At 36.7% G+C, this 15,571-nt stretch overlaps 1 protein-coding gene across 2 annotated transcripts in view; it reads right to left on the reverse strand.

Annotated features, from left to right (window-relative positions):
• Window positions 1-4,739: 4,739 nt before the first annotated feature.
• Window positions 4,740-15,571, reverse strand: part of SEPSECS (Sep (O-phosphoserine) tRNA:Sec (selenocysteine) tRNA synthase) — a 40,495-nt gene continuing 29,663 nt past the window's right edge. For both annotated transcript variants that reach the window (XM_025386710.1, XM_025386711.1), the window contains 3 exons: window positions 11,993-12,086; window positions 10,428-10,518; window positions 4,740-8,954 (listed from right to left, as the gene is read on the reverse strand). In XM_025386710.1, coding sequence (XP_025242495.1) covers window positions 8,660-8,954; window positions 10,428-10,518; window positions 11,993-12,086 — 480 coding nt within the window. In that variant the 3' untranslated portion in view covers window positions 4,740-8,659. The remainder of the gene's footprint in view (window positions 8,955-10,427; window positions 10,519-11,992; window positions 12,087-15,571) is intronic.

Genomic DNA, 15,571 nt, shown 5'->3' on the forward strand with positions numbered 1-15,571 from the left:
TGCAGTGGCCGGATCTCAGCTCACTGCAAGCTCCGCCTCCCGGGTTCACGCCATTCTCCGGCCTCAGCCTCCCGAGTAGCTGGGACTACAGGCGCCCGCCACCTCGCCCGGCTAGTTTTTTGTATTTCTTAGTAGAGACGGGGTTTCACCGTGTTAGCCAGGATGGTCTCGATCTCCTGACCTCGTGATCCACCCATCTCGGCCTCCCAAAGTGCTGGGATTACAGGCTTGAGCCACCGCGCCCGGCCTGAACGCTGGTTTTAAGATGGCGCTCTGCCTTCTCGGCTCATTGAGCCTAGCTGGTGGGAGACCAGCATAGCTTGCCTTGTCTTCAATCCATTTTAGAATAAAAGTTAGCTCTATATAGCTACAACGATTACCACCCCACCACCAGCATATTACAGACCTAATCCTATTCGGGGTTCTAACTTACAGCCTCACGTTGGGAAAGTTGGCATTAAAAGTGAATTATTACACACCAGTGTGGACTCAAGTCCATTTCTCATGCTAACCAGCGAAACTTGAAGCATGTCAAACTGTAATTTCTCCAGCATCCTGAAAGATCTTTGGGAGCCTGTGTGCAGGTATAAACATCTCCTGTAAATCCAGTATTAACCCAGGGGAAAGCTGTTTAAAAACAAACAAACACTGTCTCAAGTACTTTCAATCTCCCCTCTCTGCACTTCTCTAATTGCCACTGGTTCCTAATGCTTCCTGATTCCCTCCTCTTACCCTTTTTCCACTAAAATCTACCCTTAGGTGATCTTATTTGGATCCTGACTAAAGGGTAAAAGAAAGGTCGTTACAGAAATGAAACTGACAGCGTATTTTATGACATCAAGACATTATTGTTAAATTTTTCAGGTGTGATAATGGTATTGTGACTTAAAAAACAAAAATTAGTCCTTTCCTTTGGTGACATGTATTGAAATGTGAGCTACACCCAGAAATGATGAGACTTGCTTGAAGCGATAGAGGGGAGGACTGGCTGGTGCTGTAGGTGAAACAAAATTGGACTTGGTATGTGCCCAAGCTGATTAATGGCTACTAGGCGTCATCACATTTTTTGGCATATGCTTGAAAGTTTCTATAATAAAAAGTGTTTGTTTTTTAACAAAAAGCCCACTCTTAAGGAAACATCTGATAAATACATCCAAAGTAAGATGTCACCAACTAATAAGGATAAATAGCAGTTATCTATTTCCAGAGGCATCTGCATTTAACAGGAGAAAAAGCCTTAAGACAAAGAAATGAATCCAACAGTGCAAGTCAGGCAGGAGCAAAGAGGAGGGAACCTCCAAAAACGCCACTGAAGCCAAGCGCTCTGAAGAGAGTTCCAGCCTCAATTTTCTTTCTTTATCAGAACTAACAGGATTTAATAAAGATCAGGCCAACAAACACAACTACATTTTCCAAAGACTGTTTCTGGTGCTATTTTATTGAAGATCTTTCCCAGTTTTGTTTTTTTTTTTAACAACCATTTAATAATTTTAAGTAAGATTCATTTAATAACAGCTACTATCAGACCACTTGCTATATACGAGCCTTTTTGCTAAGTACTTTATATACGATGATAGATTCTTCCATTTGATCTTTATTTCAATCCTGTGAGATATTATCCCCATTTTACTGATGAGTCAAAAGTAACTTATGCAAGATCACTCGGCCACTAAGTGGCAGAGCCAGGGTTGAAGTCTGGCCTCTCACTTTGTGATCACTGTAGTGTCACTGAACAACAGATTCACCTTCTCACGGCATATGACCACTTACCAAAGGTGTGCTAAATCATTAAGTCATGAACCATTCCTCAAAATAGTAGTATTTAAAATCATAAAATAGCTAAAAAAAAAAAAAAAAATGCCAGATGAAAACAATGGCATAATCTGTGATAGCCAACACAGAAAAGATTCATGAGGCTAATGAACCTTACTGAGGATTGGTGTCACTGGAATAGTACCAAGTGGGTGCAATCGGGTTTAGCAGACACGTTTAGAGCAAGGGAGAGAAGAATGAGTAGAAATGTGTGCAGAAGAGTGTAGGTCGTGCTGTTGGCCACGGGTATCGAAGGCTGGATTCTCTGGGAGGTACCTACTGAGGCAAAGTTAGGACAGCAAAAGGTTTGCTGGGGAGTAACACCTGAAAAAGAAAAGAGGGGAAGCAGGCCAGGGCAGGGGGAGCCCTCGGACTGTGAAGCAGACCCAACCAAGTGTCTGCCAGTCCAGCAGGGAGTTCCAGAGCCGCACTCGGTGGAAATGGCTGGGTCCTTGTATCTGGGCCTTGCTCAGAAACTGGCTGAAGGCCATGACTTTGGCTCAAACACAGGCTTGGGCTAACCTTGAAGGTGCTGATAGCAGGGAGGCTGTCAGCTAAGCACACTCCTTGCAACTGGGTAGTAGTCTTTCTGTGCAAGATCTGAACAGAACCTCTTTGTGTCTACCACCCAAGTAAAATTTGTAGAGCTCTATTCTAGGAGAGATGGAAAACCACTGAGTAGTTTCCATCAGACACGATGAGATTTCATACATAGTTACATGAATATTTAATAATACCTATTGAATCATTCATGCAATAAATATTTGAGGGTCTGTCACGTTCCAGGTGCTGTTTAGGTGCTTGGGATACATGAGTGAACAAAACAAAGATTCTGCTTCAGTGGCGTTTATGCTATAGCCAGAGAGGGAGACAAACAGTACAACATAGTAAGTACGGAGATGACACGCTATGTCGGACCTCTGCTCCTCAGTGTGCTCATGGGCCAGCAGTGTGGGCAGGCCCTAGGGATTTGCTAGAGATGCTGCCCCACCCTAGACCTAGTGAATTTGAATCTACATTTTAACAACTCCAGATGATTCTTACGGGCCCCACCCTCAATTTTAAGACCATTTTTACACAATGGTAAGTGGGAGTAGGGGGAGGGGGAGACAGCTACAGTATTAAAAAGGGTAGTCGAAGTAGAGCTCATTGAAAAGGGAGAACTCTGGTAAACAGTATGAAGGAATTGAGTTAGCCAAGCATCTGGGTTAAGAGACATTTCAGGCAGAGGAACTAGCTTGAGCCAAGGCTCTAAGGCAAAGCATGCCTGGAGTGTCTGAGGAACAGCAAGATGGCCAGTTTGGTTGGAATGGAGTGGGCAAGGATGAAGAGTCGGTTCAGAAAGATAAAGGGGGACTGGTTACTATGGCCAGTGCTGTGGGGCCTTATGGGACACAGCAAGGCCTTGGGCTTATTCTCTGAGTGACATGGGAGCTACCGCAGGAGTTTGAACAGACAAGTGACAGGACCTATGTTTCCAGAGGATCACTCTCGCTGTGAGAACAGATGGTAAAGGGACACAGGAAGAACCAGGGGAACCAAGGGTACTGTCATAATCCAGACTGGGAGTTCAGAATTGGTTGGTTACAGAGTAGGTGGGAAATGGCTTGATTCTGGGTAAATCAGTAAATAGATATAACATGATCTCTTGATGGATTTGGCGTAGGATGTGAGAGAGAAAAGTGGAGGATAACTCCAAGGTTTCTGGCCTAATCAACTGAAGAGAAGTGTGATCTGAGGTGAGGAAGGCTGTGGGTGAACAGATTTTTAGGGGAGACGATCAAGGAATAACCTGTGGCATGTGGAGGTTGAGATGTCCATCAGACACGCAAAAGATGTTGACTAGGCAGTTGCATGCAAGTGCGGGGTTCAGGAAAGAAGTCTGCTAAAGATATCCATTTGGGAGCCATGATCAGCCATTCTACTATAAAGTCATGTAAGAATAGGGCTATATATACTGAACATTTGCCATGCCTGTAGATCTGCCTATTATACCATACATTTTGGTCAGATAATATAATCATTATGGAAGGATTGTGATGTGAACTTCTTCGGTATATCTTTCCTGGGTTGTGATCTGAAATTTCAGGTAATTAGTCAATGCACTTTAAATACAGGTTTGAAAAACTTCTCAAAAATGCAAAACAAAAGGAAATCTATAAAAGCCAAAATAGAAACACCCTGAAAATAAAAAATAACAGTCATCTAAAATCAACTGAATACTTTTAACTTAATTTCCACTGGCAAATGGACAAAATTCATTGATGATTCCCTTCGAAAAAAGTTCTACTGAATAAACTACACAATAATGAATACATTTAAATTTAAATATAGTACAACTTAGGACAGTATAGCTTTTCATGGAGCATAATAGCAGTTATTAACAGTAAGTACTTTATGCATAGATACTGAGTTAATCACGTTGCCATATATTATCTCATTTAATCTTCACTCCTATAAGGTTGTATCTATTTTGTATTTGATGAGACTGAGACTGAAAGAGGCTGAATATGTGACCTCACATGGTTAATAAGTGCTAGTGCAGAGATCAAATTCCAAATCAAAGGCCACTATCTGCAAAATTCAAATAGCACAACTTAGATGTGAAATCTAAAGGAGAAAGTGATATTAATCTACTTTCAAATAAAGGACAGTATTTCTTTTAGAAAAGATTAAATGCTTCTAAGTACTTTCTACAGTCAATAGATCCTTTGCAAAATGGTTGCAGGAATGTCTTTTTTTTTTTTTTTTTAATTTAACCCCCAGCCATGACTCATGCTTCTCATTAAGGTATGACTTTTCTTGCTGATTTCTAGACAAGCTGATACTGATGACTGAATCAAAAATGGGCAAGTAATTTAGTGTCAGTTATTTGTACTTTCAGATTTTATCTATCGTAATGATTAGGTAAAATAATGTACTGTCAGTGACTTATTAAAAATTTATTTCATGTAACAAATTATATAATTTATTTTTATCTTTAAACAGTCTACACCGAAAACATTTTTGGAAACATCTTTTCCTTTTGGTAAAACAGGTTAGCAGGCTGACATCAGCTTCATATTCTCATGGCTAAAATCCCCCACAATTATACAGTTAAGCATAGCTTTTCTTTGTATTTCTCAAGTTGACACCACTCAATAAAAAACAAAACAATATAAACATTTCTAGATTTTGCCTAAGGCCTTAGCTTTAACTGCAGAGTAGTGAGTAGGAAATTACAAACATATATTCATTAGCCTTAAACTTACCATCTTACATGTGCACATACCAAAAAGGCAAAAGGAAAGTAAAAAGTAAGGCACAAAAGGATGCAGTGAGTGTTAGGTCTGTCTCCTAAGATTGGCCATAAGAGACATTAACCAACATACATGACAGACAAGGAAAAAACTGACTAATAGAACCTTTTCTTTAAAAGCTGTTAATAGCATATTCAATTATTATTCAGGTTATGAGGCTTCTAAAATGACCAAATTTCTGTGTATGCAAAACTGGACTTTTTTTCAGTTACAAAATAAGGTTGGCCTCAAAAATGTAAAACATAAAATCATTTAAGGGTTTGGAAGTTAGTACATCTCAGAAAGTGGGAAAAGGAAACCCAACTCTTACATGCACCAAATGTGTATGTATTCCAAAAACTTTCTCCGAGTATGACTCAGACTCACAAGAGTTTTCCTGTTGTTGTTTTCAGCTGTTGGTTATTTTCCTCTGTGAAATATAACTCTCAGGATGAACTACTAATTCAACATTAAAGTAGCATCAGCAGTAAACACAAATTATCTTTGTTTAAATTTCACTAAAATCTATGGAAGCCATAGACGTAGTCTAAAAATACAAGCACATTCTGTAGCCCGGTCCTCAATAACAGTTCTTATTATGAGGTGGTTAAAGACACAGAACCACAGTGAAGTGCTGATCATAATAATAGAAAAATTTAATTCATATTTAAATTTACCATTCTGTATATCAAGTGCCTATTGGATGAACAGAACTGTATTCAATAATTCATATTCTGTAACTTCATTCAACTAATACAAAAAGCTAAATAGAAAGATTTACAGTTGAACACCAGGTTCCTAAGGCTGGCGTCACATATCATTCCCTGATAGAGCGAGAATTCATCAACAGAGGACCTAAAAACCAAACTGCGAGTTTGATTTAAAATTCCTTTCCCTGCCATGTATAAGTAACACATTGTGTAGTGACCAAAAGAATATTCTGTTACACAATTTTCTTTTCTAGGCAGGCTGCCACAGCCCAATGACTTTACAAACCTAACTCCAATATTTTACCTGATAGTTTTAATAAGGGTTGTTGGGTCGCAAAGACAGAAGAGGTTATCTTCAGCAATGACTGGTAATGTATCATCCACTGCCTTCGTCACAGAACAAAGATAACAAAGGCCAATTATGAGGCTTACCAATCAGTACTAGCAAATTATAATAAACACATCCTTTTTAATACTTATGTGTGGAAATAGGAGTGAGTGAAAATGACACTAGGATGGGGACAAAGGAAAGCCTGAATAGACAGAACTCTTCAAAAACTTGTGAATTTTATGCTCTCAGAGTCAAATTTAAGCCAGGAGGAATACAGCTAGAATTCCAAAACCACTGAGAAAGAAAGGGTTAATAATAAAAACCACAGCTGATTTTCTGCATCAGGAATGAAATGTTGTAACATATCTATCATTCACATGTGAGTTCATGTAATTTATCTTCAATTAGAATTATTATCTATTCAGCAGCTGAAGCCCAGGAACTGCTGATACACTGCAGATGAGAAAACATTTGCTACTCTCCCAGCTCCGGCCTTTCTTAAGCTAAGTGATGATCACAACAATATAGATCACTTGTTCTATAAAACAATTTTGGCTTACATGTACAGCAAGCTGTGCTGCCAGAATTTACATTTGCGACAACATTTCATCCTTTTTTGAATCTAGAGGTTGCAACTCTTCAGTTTTACGGGTCCTGCAATTTAGTCCTAAATTCTCATTAAAAATTTACACTTTTTAATCCAGCATTTATTCCCTTGAAATGAGCTACTATAGCTATGTAAAATTTTTTTAATGTTTGAACCCCAAAGATAAAATAAATACATTTTAAAATAACCTTTATGATATTCATAGTTAAATACTTCATCTCAAAATAGTCACTGACTTCCAAGGTGGTCAAGCCAGTGACCACAAGAGTCTACCTTACACATTAAAGGAAGTGGTGTCTGTCTGAGCTCATGTTTACAGTCCGGAACAATGTACAATGTCACCAAAATACCAGAAAATCTCTTTCTCATACATAGGTTACAATGCCAAATCAATAAGAAAATGCAGCCCAGAAGGCAACACAGCATTCTCTACCATAGTGTTTTTAAAAGTATGTTCAATGGGCTGTTAACAAATATTTCACTTTAAAAAAATGAGTTTCTCTTTGGATAAGGATATATTGAAACTGGTTATTTAGTGAAGGAATTCTTAGAGTCTTCTATACGCCAACAGGCAGGTTTGCAAAGGCGGCTCCCAAAATTATTTGTAAACACTTTCTCCCCATGAGCATCTTCTAGGAACAGAAGCTACAGAGCTGGTTTTGAGAAACATAGCTTTGGCATGGTGGCATGTTTAGAAGCTTCAGTAAATCTTCAGGCTATGACATATCAGTCTATTGCTTAAATTAACAACAAAATTATTGTTAAAGCCAGTATGTCTCGAATTTCAGACTCAGAAAAATGAGCACATAGGCAAGGAGGGGGGAACACACCTGTTTATTATACTATGTGATTTTTACCTTCCTAGCAAACTTATGTTCAAAAATACTCATGTTAGCTAATTTTGATGATGTCTGTGCACAACATCTGAACAAACTAACCAATATATGCAGGCTGCTTAAAGCAAAAACAGTAAGTGGAATAATGTTTTCCCTTACCCAAAAGGAAAAATGCACCAGTGCCATATAAAACAATTTATAATGACATGCTTGGAACCTGTGACCCTGGTTATCACTTAAGATTCTCCATATAGTATAGTTTGATGACATTTATAAAGCTATCTTCTTTGAAGTACTACTGAAAGTTGCTATGGTAACCTTCTCTTTACTCAAGGAGTTTATCTACTTTAGAGGTGTATTTCTCAGCCTCAGCACTAATGACATTTTGGGCTGGATAATTCTTTGTTGTGGAGAGTTGTCCGGTGCATTGTAGGATGCTGAGCAGCACCCTGGCCTCTATCCTCTAGATATTAACGGCATCCCACCAGTTGTGACAACCAAAAATGTCTGCAGATGCTGTTCAGATAAGCGAATCAACCCCAGTTGAGAGCCATTGCTTTTGGGTCAAAATGGAAGTTTATACCTTGATTCTGCTTCCCTGGGGAATGTCCATTTTACAGGCACACTGTGACTTACACATCTCAACAAACAACTAGTAACTAGTGTCATAAGGAATCTTTCTCAATTCTGTGTGATCAGAAAAGGTAAAGAATGGTTAGGAGGAAGCATTCTACATTTCAAAGAGAATTGAAGGTAATTTTACTGTCGTTACACTAGTAAAAATTATCTGAGTCATGATGCTTAATTGACAGATATTTTAACAATTAGAAAAATGCTAGCTGTATATTATAACCTGTTAAGGATCACAAGGATTGATGCAGTCTAAGAATGGGAAACTTAACAATCATCAATGGCTAGTTCAGACCACAGTCTACTCCTTGACTGAATATTCTCCATGAAATTCTCAATTAAAAAATCTCAAGTCTTATCTTTAAACTGCCTGATTGTACTACAGCCTTTATCATTTCTTTCAAATACACCTTTGCATGTGTATTTGCAAAGATCAAGAAGAAACCCTTCGCATGTCATGAAGAAGCATCCTGGTATGTGTCAAGAAGTACATTATCTGGTTTTAAAGCCATTTCTTCAATATCCACATCTTCAGTTTTGTCATAATTGTCATCACTCTCTTTACTTTGTTCTTTTCTTACTGCCTTTAAACACTTGTCAAGTCTCTTTATGAACAGGTCCACATCCTGCATCTTCATTCCAATGGCTGATGCAGCATTTAGGTAAGCACAAGGGTAATTATTTGTATGTGACATAAAGCCTCTGAAAGTATAGCCACTCACAGTTTGCACAGACCCAAGAGGCACAACCCTGAAAGAAGAAAGATTTACCAATTTAATATGTCTGGTAATGGTAACACAATGTCACCCATAAACAAAAGATATGTGTTACAAAGTCTTACATCCACTTATTAAGAAGTTTAAAACAGGAATAAATCATGGCCTACGAAAATAGACTGTATCAACTTTAAAATGAAATTCTATAACACACTGCTTTTTTACATAGAAAAGTCCTGCCTACCGTTTACTTATCTGATTATCGTTTACTTATCTCCTATTAAAGACCTATAAGCTCTAGGAATCTCTTTTTATTTTACTTTTGCCAGTATATTTTTCTCTTTACCTGAAGCTCTAGGAATCTTAAACACCTCTACATCTTCTTTAAAGAAGTAAAAAGAAAATGATCTGGTTTTGTGTCAAATCTGGAATATGACTTCATATATACACCCTTCACTGAAATATTGAAATTTGCAAGTCAAACCACTGTAATTGTCATGTTACCTCAAATAATCAACAAACTAAAAGTCTAACTATCTGATCAGTGCTATGCAATGGAAAGTTTTAAAGCCAAGATACAGAAGAAGTTATGTAACTGTTTATAGTGGGGTGGTGGTCAGCAAACAGTAATATTCAGCAAAGGCACCTGCATTTTTAAAGCTTGATTTCACTGGCATGTTAGATATAAGCAGATTTCTAATACTCTAATCATTTAGCTATGTTTTAAAGAAGTCAATGAGGCTCAACTTAAACATAAAGACAAATAGTGGCAATACTAAAAGCAATGTCAAGAAATCCATTTTAGAAGTGTCAAAACTATATTGTATATAGATAAGAGTTCATCAAGGTAAAAAGTAAATTAATCTAAGATTTTACTTTTAAAAAGTTGTACTGTGATATAAAATCTCTATCCTCTGGTAGCTACAGAAAAATTCTTTAATAGAAGCATGTAAAGTATTTACAGCAAGATATTTTCAAGTCATTTTTCTCTGACCTCATCAAATCTAAAATGAAAAACGAGATTCATTTTTCAGGCCATGTATACAGAAGAGGAAAAAGTACAATTTTCTAAGGCAGTTACATAGGCAAGGATTGCATACTCCTTATTTTTTTAGTTTAGGAAGAAGGCTTTTCCTTAACAACACTTTCACTTCAATTTAGTGATGAAGATGGCTTATTTCTAATACCATAATGTGACTCGCTGAAGATCATCTAACAAAGGAAATAAAGACAAAAAATCTATATAGAGAGGTAATAAAACTTTGTTTCTGTACATCTATGAAAACAAACAAGATTCATGTCTTTTTGTGACGATTTCAGGCATAAGCAGTCAACAGGTGGGCATACAGTAGCCTTACAGATTCTCTAACTCATCATTCTTTACTCCATGATGAATTCGCAGGTATAGTTCAGCATACACTTGGGGGACTATTGTTGAGGAAAGGTATTTTATTGGAGTTAACTTTGAAAAGCCAAATAGACCCACATCTATTTTAAACACACTTACCTGGCTCCAGAAACCTGTCTGGTAAAAAGCATCGAGCCGAGCTGAGTGACGGCTTCGTCATGGTGTTCATCTAGTGTTTTAAGTGTCATAGCTGAAAAAGAAAAAAGTACCCTAATAAGCGTTGGTTTACTGGCATAAAAATCATTCAAATAATAACAATAATGATGATGAAGACATTACTTTTGATTCATTGTCAAGTGGCACAATTTCACTGTAACATACTTAATAAATCATAGGGATTTCTTTATATATCAGACAAAAATATTTTAATGTAAATTAACATCTCAGAATACGAAACAGAATTTCCATATCATCCTTCAGGAGAGTAAATTTTTCCAACTAAAGAGATGGAACAATAACACGATCAGTATGGCTGTTTATTCAAATTCAACCAAGTTTTAAAAACTTGTAAAGTGAGGATGTGGGATATATTTCAGTACATATACAAAACTAAGTAAGATCAAATTCTGCATATAGAAATGGAATTGATCGTTCTGAGGCTGTGTGGGTAAACTGGATGGCATACATAGCACCACTCGTAGCTACCATTTACTAAGGACTCACCATACTACATGCTTCACAAACAATCGCAACCAATCATTAAACAATTTTGCATGTGAGGGAAAAGGAGGTCAGAGGCTAGGACATGGAAGATTTGGAATTCAAGCTACACAATATCACCTTCTATAACATCTACATAGATCATAAATCAGCAAAGGACTAATTGGGGTGGTTTTTATTATATATTGGTGTTCAAATGGTATTCCACAGAAGCCCATTCCTAAAAAAGGCTTCGGCTACAAATGATTCACTTTCCTTTCTTCAGATATCTGTGAAATATGAAACATTATATTACATATATTCACAATTTAAAAGGGGGTAATTATGAAGCTTAAAAGATAATTAAGTTCATAAAAGTCAATATTCACATTATTGTTTTTAGTAACCCCTATATTACATGACAAAAACATAGTCCTTATATACACAAATGAAAATACCATAAATACAAATTTCTTTAACATCCATAGGCTAAAGAAAACAAGCAATAATGACATTAAAAACAACATAATATTTAATTTCTGGTATGTTAGGGTTCTGTTAACTGGAGAAAGTTTTGTTTATTTGTTTGGTTTAAATAATAGAGACAAGGTCTCACTATGTCACCCAGGCTGGTTTTGAGCTCCTGAGCTTAAGTGATCTCCCGCCTCAGCCTCCCAAAGTGCTAAGATTACAGGCACGGGCCACCACACCCGACCTGGAGAAAGCTTTAATTATTTATAAATAGAGTTCTGGTTAGAAACAGGACTTTAAGTATTATTTTCTGTATTTTCATTATAATACTTAATATTGACTCTGATTCTCTCAGTGTATAGGCTTTATCTTAGAAATATATTAAAATATTTCAAAAGTCTAACTAAACTTTTTCAATTTACAAATTAAAATACTGTGATGAATTTAGAAATATCATTATAACTAGAAAGAGTTTTCTCTCTTTCTAGAAGTACCAGCTTCCTCCTAGAGATGGATCATAAGTATTTGTTTTTCTTTAGGAAAAAAGAAATTACCTAAAGATATGGGATTGTGAGGTGTATGCAACAGTCTTTCATTGTAGGCTTCTGACAACTTCTTTATTTGGTTGGACAAATATGAAAACATTTCCTGCAACAATAAAATGTCACATTTAAAACAAATCAAATATCTACTGCCAGATTTAATAAGACAAAAATCTGATTGGTATGAAGTCTACATTGTAAATGAACCCACCCATGTGCCTTAACACCAATTCTCTCCTTTGCCACAACACAGTGAAATTCAAAGCTGCTACAACTATCAGAAGCCACAGGATTTTAGTAAAGGCAAAGAACCAGCACACTTTCTCCCTTCACTAGTATGTATCTATCACAAATCCATCTTCTTCTCAGAACTTCCAGATCTACCACTCTGGAACTCGTAGCTATCAACCTCTTCCCTGGACACAGCAATAGATCCTAAATGATTTTTCTGCCTGTTCTCCACCGTTCTATAATCTGTTCTATACTCAGAGACTAGAGAGGTCTTTCAAAAGCATACCAGTTCATGCCTCTCCCCTGATGACTTCCTCCAGTAACTATTAGAAAACCACACTCTTCATTTCTAAGGCCCCACATAATGTGACCCAGCCAATATACTCAACCTAGTGACTATCATTTCCCCTAGTCACTACACACCAGTCACATTAGCCTCCTTTCCAATCATTCTAGTGTTCAAACCTTTGTGCTTGCTTTCCCTGAATTTCCTAGATTATTCCCCAAGTGGTCCCTCTTGTCAAATACTAAAGACACCCGCCTTTGTTAACTTCCCTATTAAAGCAGCTTTCCAACTCTGCCAATCTCCTTCCCAATCCCAGTCTCCTTCCAACATATTACCTATTTTGGTTCCTTCACTATACTTGCCACAATCTGAAATTATCTCATGCATTTGCTTAAATCAGTATTGCCTATTACTATGTATTACAGGGGAAAAACTCCTCGACCACAAGGACTTTGTCTTCTTCACCACCGTTGCCCCAGCACCAAGAAAAATGTGCCAGACTTTAGTACCATAAGTTATTTAGGAAAAGGTAGTTTATAAATGTATTTCCTTTAAATCACACAACATTAAAGTGAACAATTCCCTTACTTCAATTAAAAGAATATAGCAACTCCCATAGTCCAAGCTTGAGCCCAGGAGGTCAACATCAGCCTGGGTAACAAAACAAAAACAAAAACAAAAAAAAAGGCAACTAAAACTAAAAATTGTCCCACTCTGAAAAATAAAATATATTCAATAGTAGAAAATATAATAAAAATATATTTTACAAGTATCAAATGTCACATGTATATAAGTGGCAGTTTAACAGTTACAAGTAAATATTAAGTTGGCAACTACTTGACCTAAAATTTTACTTTCTTCTCCTCACAAGACCTTTAAAAAGTGTTGAAATCAGTATCTGCCCAACTACAACTGCAGCTAAACAAACCCATTTGCACTGAGCTCCTCTAATCACAGACAAAACATATAAACTCTAAGGATACACCAAACAGCCAGCGGCTAACAGAGTGCCCAAGCAGAGACAGCAAGAAATGACACTTCTCCAACCTCAAAGGCCAAGATACCCTGATCCCACACTGAGTCCCAGAGGAATTTTTTCATGTCTGAAACACACAGATGATTAACTCCATCTTTTGTTAGGTAAAGATTAAGAGGAAAACTCCTATCAGGTTTATGAATTATTAATGAGACTACTTAAGACCACAAACAGTTTCACTTCTGTCAACCCAGTACATAGATTTTATATTCTCACCTAAAATTTTTGAATAATCATTTTTAAATTTTAGGATACTTTGTAATATTAATTCTCAGAATGTTGGAATTACAAAAATCTTAGATCACTAAAATAAATTCATTCCTTTTATATTCAAAAAGTTAACATCTACAGTGGCCATACTTAATGAAGCTATTAATAAATGTTACTGTTACATGAGATAAGCCTTTCTCTTTTGTTATTTAAAGTATAGAGAAATATTTAAGGAGACAAATGGCATTATTTCCAGAAACAAACAAAAAAGCATCTTTCCTTAGACATATAAAAATATCCTGGGCTGAATGTGGTGGCTCACGCCTATAATCCCAGCATTTTTGGGAGGCTGAGGCCGGTGGATCACTTGAGGTTAGGAGTTCAAGACCAGCCTAGCCAACATGGTGAAACCCCTTATCTACTGAAAATACAAAATTAGCCAGGCATGGTGGTGTCAGCCTGTAATCCCAGCTACTCAGGAGGCTGAGGCATGAGATTCACTTGAGCCCGGGAGGCGGAGGTTGCAGTGAGCCAAGATTGCGCCAGCTTCACCATGTTGGTCAGGCTGGTCTCGAACTCCTGACCTCAGGTGATCCACCTGCCTTAGCCTCCCAAAGTGCTGGGATTACATCCGGCCCTCGTCCCTCCTTCTTAACCCAATATTCCCATACTACAAAAGGTGAAACAAGAAGATAATCAAATGGAACAAATCAACAGTTTTTCCAGCAATCAGAACAATTCATAATTTTTTAGTAACACACCAGGGTTAATAAAGAGGAGAATTCCTGGGTTTCATCCATACATTTTCATCTCCTATAAAGTAATTAGGTTACTAATTTAAATGCTATTTTTTTAAAGCAGTCACATATTTTCATTTAGATATTAAATGCTGATTTTTCTTCACTTATATTATTCACCAAAGTCTTAAATGGCCTCCGTCTTTCCAATTTACTCTGAAATTCATCAAACTCCCAAAGGCACAAACAAACCTCATAGGCAGGAAATGCCTTTTACAGAGCCCTACCCCCTACAAACCACCTAACAACAACATAACCCACACCCATCCTTCATTTATCCTCAAGCATATATTCATGAAGCAAAATTTTCTCCAGTTTACATATTTCAGTGGTGAAGACAATTTAAAATATTATTCTATCTACTTTGGCAGCCACATTAAATACCAATGTGGTCACATCTGTGAATAAGCTGAACCTGATGAGTACTTAATTTATACTCAGGTTAGCTATTTCTGAAAAAAGAGAAAATGTTTCCTAAGCAACACCCCTAGAGGGGGTGCTTTTAAACTTACTGATGCATACATGGCTACTAAAAAGTGAATTTGCCCAATGTTCAACTTCTAATACTTTAACAAATTAGTTTTTACCAGTTCTATCAATCACTTGCTAATGCCACTAGAATTCCATTTGAACTGTAGGTAATATTAGGATACTATTTTTAGACTACGAAGATAACACTAAAGTAATTAAATCTTATATCACTAGTATGGGAGTAATTAGATATAAAAAAATTTGAAGCAAGTTCACATCCATCAACAAATATTTATAATAATTTACTCTGTGTAAAGGGTTATAAGTAAACTAATAAGCAAATGTTTTAAATATCTTAAAGCACAATATGCTAAATTCTATAATATTCCACATGTTAAGCTCCTAAATGCTCTCCTATTAATATTACTACATTTTTAAAATATCATTTAGGAGACTATTCCACTATTCTACACTAATACTTAGCTAAGCAGTTTTTTACCTGATATATTAAAGCTACTACAGAACCTGTACTATTTTTTGCTACAGTTAAATCTATAACT

Source organism: Theropithecus gelada, chromosome 5 (assembly GCF_003255815.1).
Source record: "Theropithecus gelada isolate Dixy chromosome 5, Tgel_1.0, whole genome shotgun sequence".
Taxonomy (NCBI): domain Eukaryota; kingdom Metazoa; phylum Chordata; class Mammalia; order Primates; family Cercopithecidae; genus Theropithecus; species Theropithecus gelada.